Source organism: Sceloporus occidentalis, unplaced genomic scaffold (genome assembly GCF_023333645.1).
Source record: "Sceloporus occidentalis isolate IW3139 unplaced genomic scaffold, rSceOcc1.0.p SCAF_3, whole genome shotgun sequence".
NCBI lineage: Eukaryota > Metazoa > Chordata > Lepidosauria > Squamata > Phrynosomatidae > Sceloporus > Sceloporus occidentalis.
The window spans coordinates 138,216,872-138,239,779 of NW_028316983.1; the positions used below are offsets into that span (position 1 = coordinate 138,216,872).

Consider the following 22,908-nt stretch of genomic DNA (forward strand, 5'->3'; position numbering starts at 1 on the left):
GTTTATACTCTGATTTTTAATCCGTTCTTTCTTTTTAGATCTATACCTGTTTCGATCTCCAGAATCCATATTCATATTACTGCCCAAGCTGTGTCAGTCACAGAGTCTCCCTGTCCCTTAGTACCTACTTTCACTCAGCATTTGGCAAACACAAATTACCGCTAACATCCTTCCTTCTCATCATTATGTTAGGCCTAACAGAACTAATGAACAAGGCCATGTTGCTAAGAAAGGGGTGGGGAAGCTTTTGGCCCTCCCAATTTTTTTTGGACTATAAATTGCCTACAAGCCACATTGGCTGTGGTTGATGGAAGTCATAGGCCAACAACTGGTAGGCCAAAGACTATGTTTGAGGATTGGAATGGGTGGGGTATTTATCTCTTTACTATTTGTACTGTCTCTATGTTAAGAACCAAAATTCTGAAAATAAATTTGGTTTTTTGACTTAAAATAGTTGCTTGAGCTAACTTGTTCACATCTAGAAATCACTCTTCCTCACTTTATTGAGAAATGGTGCACCAATTTGCTGTGTGTGCATTATACCTCTGCTGTTCAGTAGAGCTCCCCTTATTCCTGACGTTAATGACAGTGCAAGGCAATAATATCTACTGATAAGGTTTCTAATAATAATAAAGGAGGGAAATGAAGAAATTTGAGCTTGTGATTTATGGTCTAAATCCACCTGTTAGTCCCAACTAGAGGAAACCTATTGAATGAATGGGACTTGTTAAAAGTTGCTTTGATTCAGTCCCATTGTCAGAACTCCCCTGCATTCATATATTCATTTGTCATTTATATATTCATTTGGGGGTTCTGTCAGAGGGATTATTAGTTTAGGGTTTTGTTTAGATATTAGTTGATTAAGGATATAATGGGTTTGATATATATTGGTTAGTTAGAATGTACTAGAAGGTGATAGATAGATGGCTAGCTTCTGTGCTTGCTTATTAGGATTGGAATGTTACAATGTTAGGGAGTTACCCAGCCAGGCAGAGACTGCTCTTGTGTTGGGAGGGGTGAGTTTAACCTTAGGAGTTAATGCTACTACTTATAGGCTGTTATATTAATATGTTCATGATGTTAATGTATGTTGTTAGGTTATGCTTTATATGCTGTCATGTATGTTGGGTTGTGGGTGATGGGATGTATAACCATTCTTACATATACTCATAGGTTGTTAAGATTTTATAATAATTAGTTCAGTAGTAAGAGATGTCTGGGTTTCAAGGTCACAGGTGCAAGGAGGAGATAACGCTTGGTGAGAACTTAATTGTTTTGAGAACAGGCCAGAGAGCCCGGACGAGAGGACACTACGTCATCGGGGTGGAGATTCCTCACTGCGCGGGAAAGACTGATCCAATTAATTATCTTTATTGCTTTATGAGGGTGGGTCTGCTCATAGGACTATATAACCCATCTGTAACTATGTATCTTCATTCCTGACAAAGAAGTCACTTCTGTTGCCTATACCTTTACCTTTCAATAAAGCTGTTACTCTTAGAAGCACAGCCTCTTGTTGTTTGGGGGGGTGGCAATTGGGAGCCTGACACCCATCTGCTTTAGCAGTAGAATTCAGAGCTTTTGTTTTCAATTACTTCAATTACACCCTGCCTCCCCACCTCCCCAACATTGGAACTTATGATGGCTTACAAAATAAAAAGAATTATGTTCCTCCAATTAGAAATTAGTAAAAAGTACTAAAATCTCCCAACCTAATTTTTTCTCTTAAAAAGTTATTGAAGTGCCCTTTTGCATCATCCTCCTTCTCCTCTTTGCATTTCCCTTGTCGATCCCAGCTACCCTTTCACCCTCCATTTCCAACCTGACCTTAAAGCATGAAGCCAAAGGCTTTCACGGCTGCCATACATAGTTTTTTGTGGGGTTTTTGGGCTATGAGGCCATGTTCTAGAAGAGTTCTCTGAAGATGCCAGCCACAGCTGGCGAAACATCAGGAATAAAGTCTTCTAGAACACAGCCTTCTAACCTGAAAAACCCACAAAAAACCCTTAAAGCCACAGAAGATCTTAAAGCCTTTTTGCATCCTCCTACTCTTCCTCTTCGCATTTCCCTTGGCAATCCCAGCTACCCCTTTATCCCTCCACTTCCATCCCAATCTTAAAACCTTTTATTCTCATCCTCCTCCTCTTTGCATTTCCTCTGATGACCAAAGGCATCTTTTCTCTCCACCTCCAACCCGATGTTAAAATCTTCTGTCCCCTAAATTCTACCCTCAACTTATCCATGGATCATATCAAAATCCATGATTTTCACCCTAAAACCTTCCCTTGATTTATACATGAGGTCGACATGTACACGAATATATACAGTAACTGGATTATTAAGTCAAATAATATATTGTATGACATTTTCATTTTGTTCAGTTTCTTATATCTGTGTTCGTATATAAAATGCCAAGTACCAGAACGGTAAAAACATGAAAAAGCAAATAAATATGGATTTGCAATTCTTAATGGCATTAAATGGATTTACAGTTTGAAAACCTCATAATATCAAATGAGGTGAATAACCAATCATGTTCTTCCACAACATCCAGGCATTAATGGCTGGCTCCCTACATTGCCAGTACAGATCTTTAATTTATAGTTACAGATCCCTAATTGCACTATTGCCACAATCACAAATGCCTCTCTCAATCTACCTCAACCGCCAGCAGCTGCGTTGGGCAATGGACGTCTGTTTTGCTGGTGATCAAGGTATATGTCAAGGTATGTTTTTAATCCCTTCACACCAGCAATCTGCAGAACTGCTACAACTCCTTTTTGTACTGGAGCTTGCTGGTGGGAAGGGATCAGAAAAGTTATCCTTCTGCACACAGATTGCCAGCAGAACAGACTTCTCTTGCTCAGTGTGGCTGCTGGCTGTTAAAGTAGGCTTGGGAAGCTGATCAGGAGATGAAACCTAGGCTGCTGCCACACTGCAAAATTAATGTAGTTTGACATTGCTTCAACTGTCATGGCTCCCTTCTATGGAATCATGGGATTTATAGTTTGTTGAGGCACCAGAGCTCTGACAGAAGGCTACATATCTCACAAAACAACAAATCCCAGAATCCCATAGTATTTTTTTCAAGACGATTGGTGATCTGAACAGAGTGGCCTTCCTTGGTAAAAATTTGGGCAGGAGTGTTGCCACTTCTGTTCTGTACCCCTTCCATCAAGCAACTGCACTGTAAAGGGATGGAGAGAAATCCAGTTTCTTGCATGCAGCAGTGCAAAAACCCACCTAAGGGAGCCCTGGTAATGCAATAGTTAAATGCCAGTACTGCAACCACAAGGTTGTGAGGTCAATCCCAGGCAGGGCTCCAAGGTCCACTCAGCCTTCCATCCTTTTGTGGATCAGTAAAATGAGTACCCAGCTTCTTGGAGGCAATTGGCTTACAGATTAGAATCATAGAATCATAGAGGTGAAAGAGACCACAAAGGCCATCCAGTCCAACCCCCTGCCATGCCAGAACTCGCAAACAAAACATCCCCGACAGATGGCCATCCAGCCTCTGCTTAAAGACCTCCAAGGAGGCAGTATAGAAATGTACAGTCAGCCCTCCTTATCCAGAGATTTTTTTAGCCACGGATTCAAGCATCCATGGCTTGAAAATATTCAAACTATAAATACAAAATAGCAAACCTTGATTTTCCATGTTATATAAAGGACATCATTTTTCTATGCCATTATATTTAATGCGGCTTGAGCATCCACAGATTTTGTTATCCATGGGGGATCCTTGAACCAAACCCAAGTGGATAACAAAGACCCACTATAGTTGCTATTGCTATTGTTATTGCTAAGAGACAGAACCACTCCAGGAAACAGCAGTAGGTTAGGAGTTGCTGCCTGCCTGTGAATAATCCTATGGAGCAGGAGGGGAGAATAGGAGGCAGAAGCGCTGCCTTCTTCCATGGCCTGACAGGCTCATAGTAAGAGAGGGAGTGGAAGGCAAAATGTATATGTGTGCAGACTATGAGTTGTTTTTATACAGAAGGCTTCTTTTTTTAATAGTTTTTTTTGGGGGGGGGGGGTGATGGTTAAAAATGCCCTTATCCTTGATTTCAGTGTCATCAACAATGACAATTCCTGGACTTACATACCACTCCCCTCCAGCAGCATGCCAAAGGTGCAGGAAAGCTTGGCATCCAAAAAACTTACCACTTCTTCCAGACCAACTGGTGCATAGCATCATGAAGGAGGTACAGAAGGCTCCCATTCCATTTCTGACCCCTCCCCCCAGCTGTGTTCAATATGACAAATACTTAGGTTTGTGGGATGCCAGGAATCAAAGAGACCCAAGACTGTTGCTGCATAGAAAAGGACAAAAGTTCCTCCATGGAATGTCACTGTGCCTCCTCTCCCACTTTCTTGCTTTTCAGTGGCTTGGCATTACCTGGGAGACAGAGATGGAGGGAATGCCAAAAACAGAGCTCTACCATGTTCTCGGTCTGCACAACTCAGGAGTTTCAGGCATGTGCACATGCATTCTTAGGCATCCTCAAAAAGTCTATGACCTGAAAGCAAAGCACCTACAAGTAAACAATTCATTTCTGTTTATTTCCCCCCTCGTCCTTTCTGGTAAGAAAGAAAGGGGAAAAAAACACAACTGAATTATTCAAGACTGAGAATTTTCTAATTTAGAAATAGGCACTGAAACCCTGCTTTTGTGCCAAACACTACTCAGTTACATGTCTCTGCTGCTCCTAAAGGGCTGCAAGTAACACCTTTGGCAGCCAGATAGCACTGCTTCTTGAACTGTTCAGGGTACCTCCTGATCCCTCAGTCGACAGTATGCAAGAGGTATAGGATTTACTGAAGGTATTACATAGCAAGGTATTTCCCCCCACACCAGCCAGCTCCACTTAAAGCACACATCTAATTAGAAGATGAATGTATTAAATGGAAGAGCCAGTGTGGCATAATGGTTTGAGTGTTGAACTGTGACTCTGCAGACCAGGGTTCGATTTCCAGCTTGGCCATGTAAACCCATTGAGTGACCTTGGGCAAGGCACACTCTCTCAGCTTGAGGGGAAGGCAATGGCAAACCTCCTCTGAACAAATCTTTCCAAGAAAAACCCATGATAGGTTGGCCTTAGGGTCACCGTAAGTCGTAAAAAACTTGAAAACACACAACAAACAATGTGGTGGTGGGCTATAGGCCTAAATAACCCAAAGGCACCAGAGCCTGTCTGTTCTTGGAAGTTGAACAGGGTCAACCTTTAGTATTAGGACTGTCAAAGAATACCAAGTATTGCAGGCAATAGGAAGGAAGGAACTGGCAAAATCACTTCTGAGTGCTACTTGCCCAAGAAAACCCTACAAAGTTAATGGAGTCACCATAAGCTGACAGGCAACTTGAAGGCACAGACATACACATCATGATGGTCTTGCTTCCTCAGATGACACTTTAGGAATTAAATGCACATTTCGCCACACAGCACCTTTATCTCAGGAGTATCCAGATTCTGAAGTAACTTACCTGGAATATTTTCTAATATTTTTGAATGACACTCTGGCCAAGGTATTGTATTCAAACAGGTGAAGCATTCTGTTCCTTCCCCCTCATCTCTCTTATTTTTAATGGGGCACAAGGGGCCATTCCCTAGCCCTTTCTGCCTAGACATCCCCCTCCAACTGTCAGTGGGGACGGAAAGGACCAAGGAGACAAGTCGGATGAGAAAGAACCACCACAGCTCAGAAGGGATGAAAATTTGAGTGTGCTCATAGATGGACTGTAGCTTCCTGTCTCTTCCTCTTGGAGCTACATTGTCTGTATTCCACGTTCTTCCCATCTCCATTGCTAAGCAGCAACGGCCCCTCTTTGAATTTGACAGTTGTGTACAGGGAGAAGTTTTGGATGTTGCCCAAAGGGCTAAAGAACGGCACCTTGTGCTCTCTCCAAAAAGCCATGCTCATCCAGATGAGCCGCTCTGGCACTTGTGCATGTTACTGGCAAGATTCTGGCCTGTGAGTTTCTATTTCTTCACATTCTGGCTGGAACCATAGTGACCGATTTGTGATACGTTTGACAGGGATGTGTTTGCCTGCATGCCAGAATTCTGATCAAAATACTTCAGGGCTTCTTTATCTGGGACAACCTTGTATTAAAATCAAAGACCTATTTTTCCCCCTGAAGACTATTTACAGTGGCATTGTCTATTTTAATACATATTCAAAGTAATTTTACAAAGGCTCGTGTCACTGATTACTCCTTTAAAAATGTCTGAGTAAGCCAGACACAAACTTAAAAATTCTTTTTCATTTGCTCTTTGAGTCAAAAACAGGTCAAGAGAATAAGTTAAGAAGGAAAACAAAACAATTTTGGTGAGATCCACTGATAAGACCAGAAGCGATGCCAAGTAAAGGTGGGATGGGTAAATGCACCATCCTGCTTTCCACTGCAAGTGAAAGTCAATAGTAGTAAGAATTATAAGAACGGATGATTGCTGCATAGCAAATCCTCAATAGCTTGATCCTATCATGGTGTTGAATGGATATAAAGTATCTGGATGTGAGGAGGGCAGGGGCCCAGCCAAAATGTGAGTGAACAGAATACCCTCCCCCCCAATGGCAGAAGACCATCCATGTTAGATTTGTAAGTATGACTCTATCCCCATTTTCCTACTAACCTAACCTGCTTTGCAAAGAAGGTTGCTCAGGAGGTGTTCCTGGCTTTCTTCCAAATATAGATTCCTGTTTGTTTTAGGAGAGGTGAAATGCTTTCTCCTATCCCACTTCTCCTGCCAAACCACATGTTCTGTCCCTCTTATCGACTTACCCAGTTCACAGATCCTGGCATGCAGCAAGAGAAGGCTGTGGGCAATTGTGTACCAGAATCTCTGGAAACTAACATTTAGAAAAGATCACTGGGACAAAAATGTGGGTAGAAGGTAGACTAAATTCTGGGTATGACACAGAGATGAAATTAAGATTTAAGAAAGACTGTTCTTATTGGTTTCTAGCTTTCATATATGTGACCATGAGCATGGTGTTCTACCCATTAGAGACACCTTCATGGGTTTCTTGCATAGCAAAATAGTATTATGCACATTAAAGCAATGACTCCTTTTTGACCCTTTCACACTGGCATGCCTTTGATAAATTAAAATCTTTGCTGAGTCTTTTAATTCTGTACCTTTGTTTTCTGTGAAGTTGCGTATACTGAGAATATCATTGAGCTCCTGATAGTGATTCTGCTTAATATATGTTGTCTTCTCAGGTGTATCCTGCAGCTGCATAGTGACTTCTTCTAAAGCTTTGTCCAGCTGTTCAAAGAAGAGCATTTTTGTTAAAATAATCTTTAGTCAAAATTTAACACATAAATATAGAGACAGACATAAACCTACATATAAACATACAACAACAATCTCCTTCCTTCTCCCTCTTCCCCCCATTAAAAACTTTCTGCTTAATCCTTACTTAGTAATAATATTTTCTTCCCCCTTTACAATCTTTTAAATTCCTCTTCTAACCTAAATATTGACCGTATTATTGATATTATTCCACAGAAAAAAGGGAAGTGTTTTACAAGTGTATTAGAGCACTGGATACCCATTCTTGCAGCCTCTTAAAGGAGAAAAGTCATCTCAATGCACATGTATGCATGGTGTTTACTCCTAAACATGCATAAAGGTGCATATGCAAAGAAAGATGCAGGTGAAACATCAGGAATAAATTCTTCTAGAATACAGCCACATAGCCTGAAAACCCCACAAAAAACGAAGGTGTTAAATTCCCATTTGCAGGCATGCTGGCCTTCTGCATTATGTTTGCATAGTACACGCAGACATGCAACTGGAAAGAATTGCCCTGGATCCCATGCATGCACCACAAATACAAAGATCCACTGAGGCTGCATCCGTACTGCAGAAATAATCCAGTTTGATCCCACTTTCACTGACATGGTTCAATGCCATGGTAATTTAAGGTCAACTATATCTAGGACCCAGATTTGGGAACCGCTGATTAAGCCCCATTCTTGCTTACTGGTTTCAGAGCTGCCATTATCACACCTCTGTGCAATAGAGTAACTGGAGCTGTTTCTACCATTGTACTGTACTCTCTTCTGCACTCCCCCTGTACCCTGCTTCCCTGCCCTATCCAGTGATCTAGTACTATTAGGTATGCCTTTTGGTTTTTTATTTTTAACATTTTAACACAATTTCGGAGTTATGCTAATGCAATTTAAGTTAGGGGAAAAAAAGAAAAGGAACAGTATAATAATAATAATAATAATAATAATAATAATAATAATATTGTGTTTCCCCGCCTCTCCCAAAGGATCGAAGTGGGGTTACAGACTACTAAAATCAATACATACAATGCAATACAATACACTATAAAAACTCAAAATGGTAATCTATACAAACATCAGTAATAAAGGCAATCAGTCTGCTTGGGAATGGCAATGGGGAGGGAAACAGGGGGAGAGGAGGGGACACTGACAGCATGTGACTGCCAATATTGGAAATGCCATGGCAGCAATGTTTTGCACTTGAGAACTAATGGGACTGCAGTGTGATTGGGAGCTTATTGAGGGGTTTCCCCTACAATGAAAAGGGACACAACTATGATTTGGAGACACAGCAGCTATGTGTCAGAGGTGACACTGTGCAATACACATCACCAAAGGTAATTGTACTTTAAGAGCCTCGCGTAATAATCTTAGCAGATTGCATGCCTCCAGATTAGGCCTTACTTCTTTCCAATTTTGGAGGAAAGTGCTACTTTGGATCATTGTACAGTATACAGCTTCATTTTCTGACAACTGCTACAGGACCCAGTGGAGAACCTTTTCCTAGTACTTTTCCTCTACAGTTCTGGTCATTTTCTTTTCATGCAACAAGAGTAAAATTCTAGCACCAGAAAAGATGAAACAAGTCACCAAGGTGAGTTAGCTGATGAGAGTGAAAAAAAAAACCCTCTTGGTGTGTGTGTGTGTGTGTGAGAGCATCTGTTAGAACTGCTAGCTGCTACAGATACTTAGGTGCTTCTGCCCATATACAAATCTCTTTATTTGAAAATCCTGCATAAACCCAGAATAAACAGGTATGGTATTTTCATTTTAAACATAGTCACACTTTGAGTCAAGTCTTCAAAAGAAAATGACATCACCATGGACTTCTCTGTACTCTCTTTTATCCTGCTCTGAGAAATCTGCCTAGGGCACTGGCAGATTCTTTCATATCTGTGATGCTTCTGTACATTTTCCTCAAATGCTGCTTCTTGTGAAAAACATGTCACAATTCTGTTTAAATTTTAAAGGCGCAGAAACTTCGCTGATCAGATCTGCAATATTCGATGTTCTCTTCATAACTGTCCAGACTTAAAATAGGGAGGTAGCTGGGTTAATTCCACTCTCTCAAAGAGAACAGAACAGAATAGAATAGAAAAATAAGATGGAATAGAATATAATGATGTTCTGTGATTTGAAATTCTTCAACACACAGCCTATATAATCAACATCTGTTTTTAAAATTGTTTAATGAATTGACTCCCAAGGAAAATATCAGCTCTGTTCTACAGAAAATCATTGCATTGTAGCGTCTCTCTCCTTCCACAGCTTGTAGACGTTTGAAATGTTACTTTCTTTTTGTTTTACTATAACTCCCAGAAAACATATCCAGGGTAACTGTGCCAGTGATACAGCAAAATAAAACCAAATCCAAAATCCACAAAGTATGGATTCCGTCAAAATACACAATACACATCATGCAAGATTTCAAAGCTCCACTGGCTTCTTCATCAGGTCCAACATGTTTAAAAATCATACAGCAGGAAGAAAAGTGATGGTGTTGGAGTCATAGACCAACATTTTGTATAGATGTTGTCTCTGCTTTAGTTCAGTTAGAGAAATTTCAGTGCGGTCAAAGACTACACCTGTCTTGGTCATGTGGATATTTAGAAGCATAAAATTTAAACTCCATTGCAGAATAACTCACAGAATATACTGTAGCCATGCTGGCTGGGGGATTCTGGATGCTGTAATCCAAAAAGTAAAATTTACAAGTGCTGCCTGTCATTTCCACACAGATATCTTAGGACCAGAGATCATGGATCTTTCAAACCCTAGAATTTTCAGCTACAATTTCCACTCACTCTTGCCATCCATCCTCTGCAAATGGTTATGTTCCCTTCTCTGAGCCATTTTTTAAACTTCAGAAAATGGAATAGAAGGATTGTTGGAGGGTACAGGGATCAGAAGAGGAAGTCTTTGGGGTGTGGGGGAGGTGGGGTGGCTGGTCTGTCCAAAAATGGGTTCATCTTGAATATGTGATTGGCCCTGCACTTAGGATACAGCCTTTTAACAGTGAAACCCAACTTTGAATTTTGTGAGTCAGTAGGGGGCAATTTTAACAGGGCCCCCAGTAGTTCATGTGGAAGTATAGATCAGCCTTGATCAGGTGAAAATGAGTTGCAGAATGAAACGGAACCACAAGTCTCATTAGGCCCCATGACCTGGGAAGCAATATTGTCCCTACTCTTCACCAAGAAAGGTAAAGTTCTCTGTGGAGATTGTTCCTGGTGAAGATAGGGAAAAGATGAACAAGTGAGCTCCCAGTAAAGATGCTAAAAGGGTGGTCTCATTTGCCCTTGTCTACATTATGGTGACAGCAGTGTCGAAGAATAGCAGCAAAAGTCTTCCCTATCCATCTTCCCAGAGATAAGGCTCAACACATGAAAGCAGCTTACTCCCCCTAAAAACCTAGCACCTGCATTGCCAAAATAGCTGACTTCTGCATGGGACAAATAAAGGAGATATCTTTTTCACATAATAAAGCAATCACATACTTTGAAAGATAGCAGGTCTAATTAAAAAATGCACATTCTAATCAGAGATGAAAGGGCCAAGGCAAACCTCAAAGGATTATATTTCTTCTATGAGATACACCAAATGATTGTACATCAAACCCTGAAGCTCCTAGCAGAGGGATGCCAGTAAAACCCAGATGAAATCACCCTAAAATTTCCCCCCTGAAGCACCATATTCTCACACAGCCACGATGCAATCTAGCTAATTATTGGCATTTGAACTATAGAGTTTCAAGGGAGAGATTTAATAACACTGGAATCTAAAATTCCTTAATTTCTACCTCAATATGAGGTAATTTTGAAGTGATAGTGGTTCCAGTTATAAAACAGGCCTCATTGAAAAAAGGGCTAACATTAAATAGCATCCTGTGTTCAAATAGGAAATTAACTACACTGGGTTATAACAACAATTTTAAGTATTACTGAAACAGTAATTATAAATTTATAAGCCTACTTTTGCGAAATGCTTCCCCTTCCCTCCCAATTTGCCACTCCATGAAGGTGGAAAGAATTAAGGAAGTGCATTTCATAAAACCAAACCAAAGAAAGAAAGAAAGAAAGAAAGGAGTGCATGCTGCCTTTACTTTTATTTATCTAGCAATGTGAACAATGGCTGCTTTCAGTGCTTTGCCTTGTCTGGTGAGGTAGGAAAATGATATACTAAGCTCAGGGTTTGGAAGCACTGCATGTAATTCATTTAGATTTGCCACGGATCGAGTTATCTTTATCATACCCTCCAACATTTCAAAGATAAAAACTGGGATGTGTGGCCAACATCACTACTGTTTGGTCAAGGTGGCAAAAGTTATTAATGAGGGACAACGCCTAAGTTACGTGACACTGCAGCAGTTTGCTTTTGCCTGAGTCTACTGGGAAAGACAAGATTCTGTCCTCACTGCTGAGTTAATTTAGTGCAATGATCCCACATGACTTTGCCCTCCAGTATGTGGGGCCAAAATAATAAAGATGCAAGAGTTTAGTCTTAATCCACACTTGGACTCCTGGTAAAAATAACGAGAAAGAAAAAAGATTCCTTCTGCATCTGTGCCCAGACTCCTAGCTTTCTTTTCCCTCTAACAAAGCAGAGTCTGAAAAGAAACAGTTCCTGGTTTGCTTAGGGACAAACAAGTCAAGGTCCAGGTACGTATGTAAGCACAAGTTTTTGATTCATTACTAATTTCTGTTCAGTTTAGCTGCTTGTTCTGGCAGGAGGAACCAGATGAGGCTGATGCAAGTTCAGTGTTCAAGAACAATAATCCATTCTCAATAATTCTAATTTACCATTCCATTTGACCATTGCTATTGTCTTTCTCATTGGGGCCATTACAGGAGCCTGTTTAACATTCAAATCAGTTTCTAAAGTTGCACTAAAAGACTTTTTAGCTAATATTTAAAAATAATTGTTAAATGATTCCCTCATTAGTATTTAAATAAGAACAATCACAATTTTTAAAAAAAGACACAGGGAGGTGAAACGACAGGGGGAGTTGCCTATGAAACCTGTTACTCATAACAATAAATAAAGCTTGGATAACTAAAATGTTAAAAAATAGCTATGACTACTAGTTTTGAAAGAACATAGCAGCATGCGTTTTTAAAAGTGCTATATCCCTTGAAATATAAACAGTCATTTACAAGAGCTACCAGCTGCCAGTTTAGATGCGCCCATGTAGAAAACTATCTGAAGGATTGTCTTTCTCTATATGAATCTGCCCATGTCTAAGATCTTTAGGAGAGGTCCTTCTCTCAGCTCCACTGCCTTCCCAGACATGTTTAGTGAGAACAAGGGAGAAGGTCTTGCATGTTGCTCTCATCTTCTAAACTATCTCCCTAGAGATGCTGGGACGGCTCCCACCTTGCTCTCCTTCTGCCAATGACTACTATGGGCATCTAACTTTGTGCTGTTTTGCAGACTGTTAACTTATTATTATTATTAAACTTGCTTTTAATAGGTTTTTTAAATGGTTTGATTCTACGTCTTGTTTAATTGTACTTTAAGATGACTTTTATATACATTTTACTGATGGTCTGTAAGCGTTTTATTTTACATCTGTTTTAGTATCTTGAGTCCCAGTGTTGGGGGGGAAAGGCAGGATATAAATGAATTATTAATATTAAAACTGGGTGCAAGTATAATGAAATCAATTTTTTAAAAAAAGTGCTGTGAAGCTGCAAATATATTTCACCCACAATCCTGCATGGTCCAACATAATGTCGAGTCCTGCATGAGGAACTACATTTCAGTTGACCGTTTGTTATGTAGTTTGTTATGGCACCAGAGCTCTCTGACAGAAAAAGCCAAGTGTCGCCGAAAACCATAATTCCCAGAATTCCACAGCACTGAGCCATGGAAGTTAAAGTGGTGTCAACCTGGATTATTTCTGCAGTGCAGATGGAAGAGATATACACAGGTGTTAGACTGACTTATGCCTGCATAGGCCACCATATGATACCAGCCAACATTTGACTCCCTTGTTGAGGCTAGAAGCATTTTAGACAGACAATTTAGAAAGACGAAATCCCTAAATTTTACAGAGTTTCTAAAAACCATGCTACATGTAACATCATTACCTGTAACGCTTTACTTTGGGGGTAACAAAGGTATGACAAAATAACATAATGATTTGTGTGTGTGTGTACTGAGGGCTGTTCATGTGTTACTTTCTCCTGTTTTGACTCTTGCTTTTGTGAAGCATCTTGAAAGAATTCTCCCCAGCCCCACTAAATTTTAGGCCATTTTCTTACTTTTTAAGAGACCTCTCTACACAAGGAGGGGGAGCACACAATCGAACAGGTTATCCAACCAAATTAAATGAAAGGCAGCACTACTAGCAACCATTTATGGCGTCATAAGGCACATACTTAATCACTTTCGTCAAGTAGTTTTCCAGGCTCTCTCTAGTCATCACCATTGCTCCAAGCTGCTTTTAAGTTAAACTTCAGGAAATCCAATCATGGATCTCCCATGTCACATTTGCTTGGAGCCTGGGTTTCAAGGCTGTATAAACCGAGAAAGTAGACAATGTGCACAGGGCATGCTGTTAGTAATACCTCTGTTATTTTCATTCTCAGCTGGTGGTTTTCTGATTGTAGTCCTTCTAACCTAGATGTGCTGGCCTGGTTGACACTGGTGACAGATGTCGATGTTTTTGAGTCATCTTTCTTCTGATTGTGAGTGTGGAGCCCTCTGTTCCGAGTGGCAGCATCTGGATTTGTTCTCAGAGTGATTAACTGAAAATTTTGAAAGCAGAGAGAAAAATCTGAAGGTTATTTCAATTTGCTTTTGTGCTCTCTGCCAAAAAAAAAATTCAAACAATTATAGAACATGAGGTTCAGTGTGAAATGCCAGATTTTGAGGCAAAGTCTCAAGCAATAGCTAACCAGTTTTTATATACGCATGAGCTAATATTACTTACCATTTGTTCTTCTCCTCCCAATTAGCACAGACTTTTTAATTTGCAACTTGGCTAATATCAGAAGCTTAAATCAAAAGACATAGCCATGTTAATCTGGACAATCAGCATACAAAGAGATCTTATATTACCTTTGAGATGACTGTTAGTCTCAAAGGTGCTACAAGATCCCTTTGCACCAGAAGCATGAGATCAGGCGCAAGGAGCTGGTGATATGTCTCATTCCCATATCAGGGTGACACCTCCAATCACAGCCTCCTCTAATGTGATAACAGACTTCTGACATTACTGGGGCAATGCTGGAAAAACACTTCGCACTGCAACACCAATTAAGATTTCAACCCACTAGTGGATGGACTTTATAGGAAGTCATGACTGGGCATATATCCAGAACTCTATGTCTTCCTGAGCTGCATCACTGAAGATTGTAGGTGGAGATTTACATGACTGATTGGTCCTCTATGGAAATAAGAACCCTCCACATCAAAAAACAAGCAAGTTAGGGATAATAACAGGCTAGAAATATTTATCTAACATCTAGTTTTCTATGCAGTAGGATTCTTTTTAAAGAGAACCTGCCAGTTATTGGTTCCTCACTTCCGCTATGAATTTGTACTGCCTCGATACAGTTTTATAGTCACAGTGGACCCAAAGAGACAGGCCAAAATAAAGCTGCTTTGGGTCTCTTTGGAAGTGTGCTGTTTAAATGATGCATATGTCCTAAGAAGACAGAAGCTGTGTCAAACCCACACTCCAGTCCTAAGTGCAGCTTTGGCACAGCTTCTGGCCTCTTAAGATGCATGTATCATTTAAACAGCATATCTCTAAAGTTACCTGAAGCAGCTTTACTTTGGCCTATCTGTTCGGGCCCAGTGAAAACTAATTCCTTGTCAATTCAAAATAGTCAGGGGAACTATCCTTGAGGATAACTTACAGATAAAAATGTATAAATTCCCACCACATATATTTTATATTGTGCCTTTTCTTTAGGGAGCTCATACATGCTTCCCTCTCACACAAAAAAATCTTTTATGCTCAAAACAAACTTGTGATAGAGGTTACATTGTGACTAGTTCAAGATCACCCTGCAGCATGCATTACTGAGAAGGGATTTGGGCCCAAGTCTTTCCAATCTTAGTCCAACACTCTAGTAATTACGCCAAACTGGCTCTCAACTTATTCTTACACATTATGAAGCATGGTCTAAAAAGCAGCTATTAGCTGTAACTACAGTAGACTCACTGAACTAATTTAAAACCTATTGATTTCAATATTCTAAATAGGACTAACACTGGATTTTAGTCCCAGGAATACAATCCCAACCATATTTTTCTGAGGTTCCTACCCATTTCAGTGAGACTTCTGCAGAAGAATTTGCCAGTGGGTTCTTGCAGAAGTAAGCTTAATTGTTCTACAGAAATGAAATGCAAATAATAAGATCCATTGCAAATGAATATGCTTACCTTAGGTACAAAGACTAAGCAGAGTGTGATTGTGCTACAGAATATAATGACGAGTGCCACAATGCAGAACTGTACGTTGGGCTGGTCTCGTGTGAGAAAGGAAACAGCAGCTCCAATGATGCACATGATGCCTACATTATAAACACTCATGCCAATGTATTTACTATCGTTCAGAGCTGGAATGCTCACATTTCGCGTTTCCCAAGCCAAAAAGCAACCAAACAGCTGAAATGGGAAAATAAAATAAAGTAATTATTGTAACACAGTAAGCCAAGTTAGATTTTTAAGCATTAAACATCAAAATGCCCTGTTTATAGCAGCTTATGCCTTATTCAGTTATATGAGGGGGTGCTGACAAGTTCTCGGGTTCCCAAAATCTGAGTGTAATTTTGTCACTGTAGCATGAAAGAGTACCAGCTTGAAAGATTATTGTTCTACTGATTTTTTTCAAATCATTGACTGGACAATGTCAACAAAAAGTGTGGAATTTTCAAGTACTAAACTCTGGGCCATCATGAAGTTCCTTTTCTTGCAGAAGAGCACTCCAGAGGAAGTCCATGATGCAAACACTGAATGACAAGTGCCCCTCATACTCAATTGTAAAGACATGGTCTGCCAACTTTCAGCATGATGATTCTGAGGCCAAAGATGCAGCAAAGTGTGAGAGAACTTTCACAGTGTCAGCTCCTGAATTTGTTGAGCATGTTCATGACCTGATTTTGGCAGACTGGTAAATCTCAGCTAAAACAACAATAGAAATATACTAGAAACACATTGGGGTTCTAATTCATGAGTAGTTGGCTATGCAGAAGCTGTCAGCCATTTGGGTGTTGAAATGTCTGAATGCTGACCAGAAGCAAAATCCAGTGGATACATCCAATCTGATTTTGCAGCATTTTGGGCAATGTAGTGATAATGTTTTGGAATGACTCACTGCTGATAATGAAACTTGGTTACATCACTATAATCTGGAGACCAAACAACAGTCCTTGCAATGGCAACACTCAGGTTCTCCACAATTGAAAAAATTCAAAAGGGAAACGTCAGCAGGAAAGATCATGGGGGATAAGGAAGGTATCCCAAAGGACCAAACAGTTAATGTAGAATACTACTCTAACTTGCTGAGCTGATTAAAGGAGTCAATGACAGAAAAACAGCAAAGGAAGGGCATTCTCTTTTTGTAGGACAATGAACCTGCTCAAAGGGCTGGCAAGATGATGGATGTTTTGAATAATCTGGGGTTTGAGGGCAGAGATCATCCCCCCCTCCAGATGTGGCTCCATCTGACTACAGTATGCCTACACCTTACATGGGCTTGCCATACACAGGCTTGAGCTCATGCAGACAGCAAGCCCAGGGGGACAAAATGACACTCGCACATGGCACTACACACAGGAGCAGGCCACCATTGGAATCAATAGGACTTGAGGGCCTGCGTTTTTCTGCATATGCAGGGGGGTCCGGAATGGAGCCCCCGTGTATACAAAGGGACCACTGTATTTCCTGCGTCGAACCCTTAAACAAGAGTTTGAAAGGAAGGAAAATTTCAAATGTTTCCAGCAACAGAGCAATACTTCAGTGACCAGACATCAGATTTTTTTTTTTTTTGGGGGGGGGGGAGGGTTAAAGAAACATGAGAAACAATGTGCCAAGTGCATCCAACCTCAGGGTGAATATGTGAAATAATACCATGTACGTTTCATAGCTCTAGGTCATTCCATTCTTGGTTGAGCTGAGAACATTTCAGCACCCCTTCATATGTTGGCAAAGGCAAAAAAAGAAAACAAAACAAAACAAACAACAAAAAGGGACATTAGCCAGACAAAGATAAATACATTTAATTTTCACCGATTCCATACTTTTAACTCCCCCACTGAAATCAATGGGACTTAAATTTCCCTTTGAAATCAATGGGGTTTAAAATTATATATTTTTTAGATTGTGCCTAATGAAGTTTTAATTGAATAAGAATGGCTAGCCTCCTGTTTTATAGATATGAGATCATTAGCTAGATGTATGACCTTGTAACTTTTGGGATTCTTGTTTGCAGTTAACAACCAAATATAATCTTCAAACCCTACCTTTCTAGCCTGTTCCTAATAATATCTACAACTTCCAAAATAGTACACAGCAAGTACACACACACACACACCAGCTGAGATCCTTATTATTTTAATTTGTTGTCTGCCTTATTTTATTGAATGTTAACATGTACTAATATGTATTACATTTAATTTTTTTCTAGAATGTACACTATAGGCCGGTTTATTGTATCTATTTTAATTGATTGTATGTACAGCGCTGTGGAAATTTACAGTGCTATATAAATAAAGCTTAATAATAATAATAATCCTGTAATAATAATAATAATAATAATAATAATAATCCTGCATGATCAGACATAACTACAATGACAGAGCTCTGTGGTCATAGCTACATCTGACAATGCCGCCACCCCTCAGGAAGAAAACCTCTACCTTTTCAGCCAGGCAGCACCCCCTTCTGAAAGGTTTCCAAAGTGTAGCAGATTGGGGCTCTGGGGAATGACATCTTCAGCACTCTCTCAGTTGCAGGCCATATTGTGAACAGGCAGTTGGAGAGAGCTTTCAGGGTCTCAGCTGCTTCTCTTGATGTCAGCCATGACTGGTTGAGTGCTGCAGACATCATTTCCCAGTGCCCCACTCTGCAGCACCTTGGAAACTCTTTGGTTGGAGTGCTGCTTGGCTGAAAGGCTAGTTGTTTCGCAGGGAGGGGGCACTGTTAAATGTAGTTATGGCAGCAGAGCTTTGATCATGTGGTTAAGTCTGATGATGCTGGATCTCAGTTGGTGTGTGTGTGTGTAGCTGTAGATGGTAATAATAATAATAATAATAATAATAATAATAATAATAACAATAATTTTTATTTATATTGTCCCTCCTCTCCCGACGGATTGAAGCGGGATTACAGTCAAATTATGCAATCAACAATAATTCTAATAACAATTATTTAAAATCACAATATAAACCATATGCTATCTAAAAACAGTTAATACAATATAAAATCTCATTGACAACCTGAGGTAGACTCCTGATCGGGAGGTAGTATTTTTCTGAGGTCTATAAAAGATACTTTTAGGGTGTAAGCATGGGGCAGTTACATCAGTATCTGTATCAGTATGGAAACAGTATCCCAAAGCTTGAAAAAAGATGCTTGTTTGGACTACAGCTCCCAGAATTTCTTTGCCTGTATAGGCACTAGCCCTGTGGCATGGGAAGTTCAGAGAGTTTGGGCCCTAAAAGGTGACTTTTCCAAGCTCTGGAGAAAACCGGTTGGTGGGCTGTCCACCTCTGCTGTAACTTGTCAGCTGTGACTTGTGGAGGAAAAAGGGAATAGGGAGATAATCAAGGGAGTGAAACTTGTTTTCTATAGTAGCTCAGGCAGGAGGCCTCATTTATAAAATAATTTTTAAAGTATTTAAAATATATTGGGCTAGCTCTGTTAGGTTAGCTTTATTTGAGATATTTATCAAGTGGTGTCTTTTTACACTAGCTAGATTCAGTACAGCATATGTTTGCCCAGACCACCCTACAGGCCATTTTAGATGCAATAACTGGACAGCTGGCCAAAGGCATTTAGCAGATGGTATATTGTTAGTATTCATTTTTAAAGGGACAGCCATCCTGTTTGCCAATTACTGGGGAAAGTTCTGTACATGGTTCTGCCTCATCCATCCTAATTTTATTCTAACAATTCTGTTAGAGACAGCAACTAACACAAAGAGATCTATGAGGTTCATGCCTGAGTGGGAGTTTAGGCTGAGTGGGGATTTGAGCCCAGCTCTTCCTAATCCTAGCCCAACACTCTCATCATTACACCACACTGACTCTGAGCTACACTTACCATTACTTACCATGAGTAGGCCTTTGTAGGCATAAACAATGCCAAGCCAAATGGTCATATGGGAGTTTTCACAGTGCTCCAAAATGGGAAGAATAGAAATATCTCGGCCTGCAGGGTCAGGCTGCAAGTGGGCAGAAAAGAAGAAAAGGAAGGACTATATTTGACATATGTTTCTCTGTTTCTATGCATATGAATTAGAAATAGTGTGGTCAGGCTGGTGGCTACTAAAAAATCACAGTAAGAAATGCAAAAGAACAGGAAGCAGGGTCTGGGTCCACGATTCACTGCCCAGATAAAGTATAAAGCAAAAAGATACACCTCTAAGTTTCATCAGTCAGAGTTATTTAAAAATGCACATGATGCTCTGCAAAAGTTCTAGCCCAAGTCATTTTGCTGCCTGAGGCAAAGGACAAGATGGCACCTTGTTCCTTAAATAGAAATGAACTAGGCAAACACTTGAACATTTAGTTCATCACCATTAAGAAATCAGCATCTACCAAGGGCAGCAGGCTTAGTTTAGAAGGGGTAGAGCAAGTCCCATGGCACACATAAACCCAGCTTTCAATATTTTAATCATCTCTGCCAGCTACCCTCTATCTACTAACTGAAGCAGTCACCTTAGTCTTCCTAAATGGAGGCCTGCCCCAGCGTAGCCCAACTTTTCAAATTGATCTCCATGAACTAATAATACTGCATTAAATCATTTTTATTTTCTATACATTTTCAAATAATTCTGTACATTTGGCCTATATTGTTATCGTCTTAATACAGTTGAGAGAGGCAGGTTTGAAATGGAAAGTGAGAGGCTGACCTGAGGATTCACAGCAAAACAGCATACCCTCCAACTATCCTCGTTTGAGAAGGACAGTCCCCATTAATCCTCTTTCATGCCACTTTTCAACTACAGTACTTTGAAAATGGCCTAGTTTTGCTCTCCTTTTCCTACTTTTTCTCTTCATCCTGGGTTTACTTCAATTGCAAACTGAGTTCCAAGTGTAAAAGTAGTGTGCACTCAGTTAACTCAGCAGAGGGGAGAAGAGAGGAAGAGGCAGAGCCTTGCCCTTCTCAGCAGATGCAGGCAAAAGCAAACTGCTTCAGCCTCATCTAGCTTGCCTTTCTTCATCACTGATAACTTTGGCTGTTTTGACTATATTCTGATGTTGTTTGGCCACATGCATCCCCACCTCTGAAATGTTGGAGAGTATGAAAGAGCAAAGGGTATGTAAATAACGGCTCTGATGAAACTGAGAAGGAGATACAGTAACAACAGTAAGATCTCTCATTGCTGCAGAGGAATTAAAAGTTAGAAAGATTTATCCATGTTGTGAACTTGCAAACACAAAGGAGGAGTGCTTTTTGAAAGTTAGATCACTGGATAGCACCACCGAATCCCTCTGTTGTTTATTCTCCCTGGAAGATGCTGCTTTCTGCTTTGAGCCAGTCTAAACTGCCAAAACATGAGCTTTGGGTTTTCAGATTTGTCCTGCTCCAGCAGAGCTTTAAAACATTAAATACCTTTCAGTTGTCAGTTCCCCAAAGGAAATCCACTTTGCTCAGAACATTCAAATCCTCACTGCTAAGAAATATTTTTAGCCACTACTGTTCATCCACACTCAGTTGAGATCCCATCGTGTAATATTCAGTTACCTGAGATTCACTTGCAATTATATCTGATGAAAAGAACAAAACTGCATTTTTAGACCAAAGTCTCATCTGCCTATCAGCTCGATGGCATCTTCTTCAACTGGACATTTGAAAACATACAACTAGAAAATGCTGCAACTATGTATTTTTAAAGCAAAGATCTCAAACATTTCAGCTTCCTTGGCTTAGATATTTCACATAATTCAAGGTTGCTGCAAAACTCAGATTTTTCTTTTAAAAAATAAATACAACACCTACAACTCTTGAAGAACGTGTTTCTAAAACCGAGAAAGTTCTCAACTAACCAGTTCACCTCAGCCGTCTCCATTCCCCATGCATTATTTAATCTATAAAACAGGCTTACAGCTCTTTCCAGTTGTATCTGTAGTCAAACAACTTCACAAGAGGAAGCATTCTTGGCTGTAGTTTACTGAGATTTGGAGATGAGACAATACTGTTAAAGCTATTTATAGAGTCCTCTCTTGTGGATGCACAATTTCCCCACAGTCACCACGAACCAATAAAAGTTCTTAACATAATATATCCATAATTTATCATTTTCTTTCATGTGGGCTTTTGTTTAAAAGACTGGTTTTATAAGCCTGATGTATCCGGAGATAAGCGATTGTTTCATTCTTTGCTGCCTTTACACCTTCCCAATTTAACCACAGAGTTTTGCTTTAATTAGGAAATGTTAGGAAATTGAGAGGGATTTTTCTCTCCATTTGATTTATTATGTTTTATAGCAATGAAAGTGGTTGGCCTACTTTCCCCAGAACTCTTTAAATGTTATACTGTTACTTAGTACCAGTTAACTGCTATCGTGAGGAAGGTTTTGATCCTAGCTGATTGGGGCTCAGGATAGCTGTTCTTCAATAGAAATGGCTTTGGACATGGAACTGTGCTATTCTCTTTAAACAGAGTGACACTGCAATTGCACATCTGACCCAGTGGTGAGTCTCACTGAGATAAATGGGGCTTACTACCTGGGTAGCTGTTTAGGATTGGAGAAAAGTATGTACAGGAAAGAGTAAGATTAGGATCTTAATCCTAAATGCTCAGTGTTGGGATACTCATGTTGCAGACTTGAAACCTCCCTCCCTGACACCCCAAGTTCAACATGCGGCAAGAAACAGGTTTGGGGCTCACCCTCAACTGTTTCCCCAAAGCCAGTCCTTAAATGGAAGCAGTTCTATGGAAAAATAAAAATAGCATCTCTCTCCATAAATATCAAGCAGTTCCTGATATGGGCATCCTAACCATTTGCATGTTTAAGAAAGGTCTCTATAGACATATCCATAGACCACCTTCAGCCAGAGAGACCTGGGGCCCTTTTATGCTACACAATTAGAGCACGATCATTCCACATTAAATGCCATGGCTCCATCCTGTGGAATCTTGGAATTTATAGTTTGGTGAGGCTCTAGAATTCTATGGCTGAGATTTATAAATAAACTGCAACTCCCAGAATTCCACAAAATGGAACCATGGCAGCTAAAGTGGAAATAGTGGCATGACTGCGTTTGGGAAAGGGCCCATAGTTACTCTTACTTTTTCATTTAGGAGGCCCTTCCACTGAATGATCAAGCAATGGATGTCGGACACTGGCCTTTTTAAGTGTGGCCAGCAAAACATCCATAGTTACCCATTATTCCTACTATTTTACTGTCATATCATTCTAGAATGGG

General features: G+C 40.1%; 1 protein-coding gene across 1 annotated transcript in view; it reads right to left on the reverse strand.

Moving 5' to 3' along the window:
- LOC149316874 (gamma-aminobutyric acid type B receptor subunit 2-like) overlaps positions 1–22,908 on the reverse strand; it is a 360,242-nt gene that overhangs the window by 4,273 nt on the left and 333,061 nt on the right. The window contains exons 14-17 of the mRNA XM_089516428.1: positions 19,587–19,697; positions 15,695–15,919; positions 13,870–14,049; positions 7,142–7,271 (exon numbers count right to left, since the gene is read on the reverse strand). Of these exons, the coding sequence (XP_089372554.1) occupies positions 7,142–7,271; positions 13,870–14,049; positions 15,695–15,919; positions 19,587–19,697 (646 nt within the window). The remainder of the gene's footprint in view (positions 1–7,141; positions 7,272–13,869; positions 14,050–15,694; positions 15,920–19,586; positions 19,698–22,908) is intronic.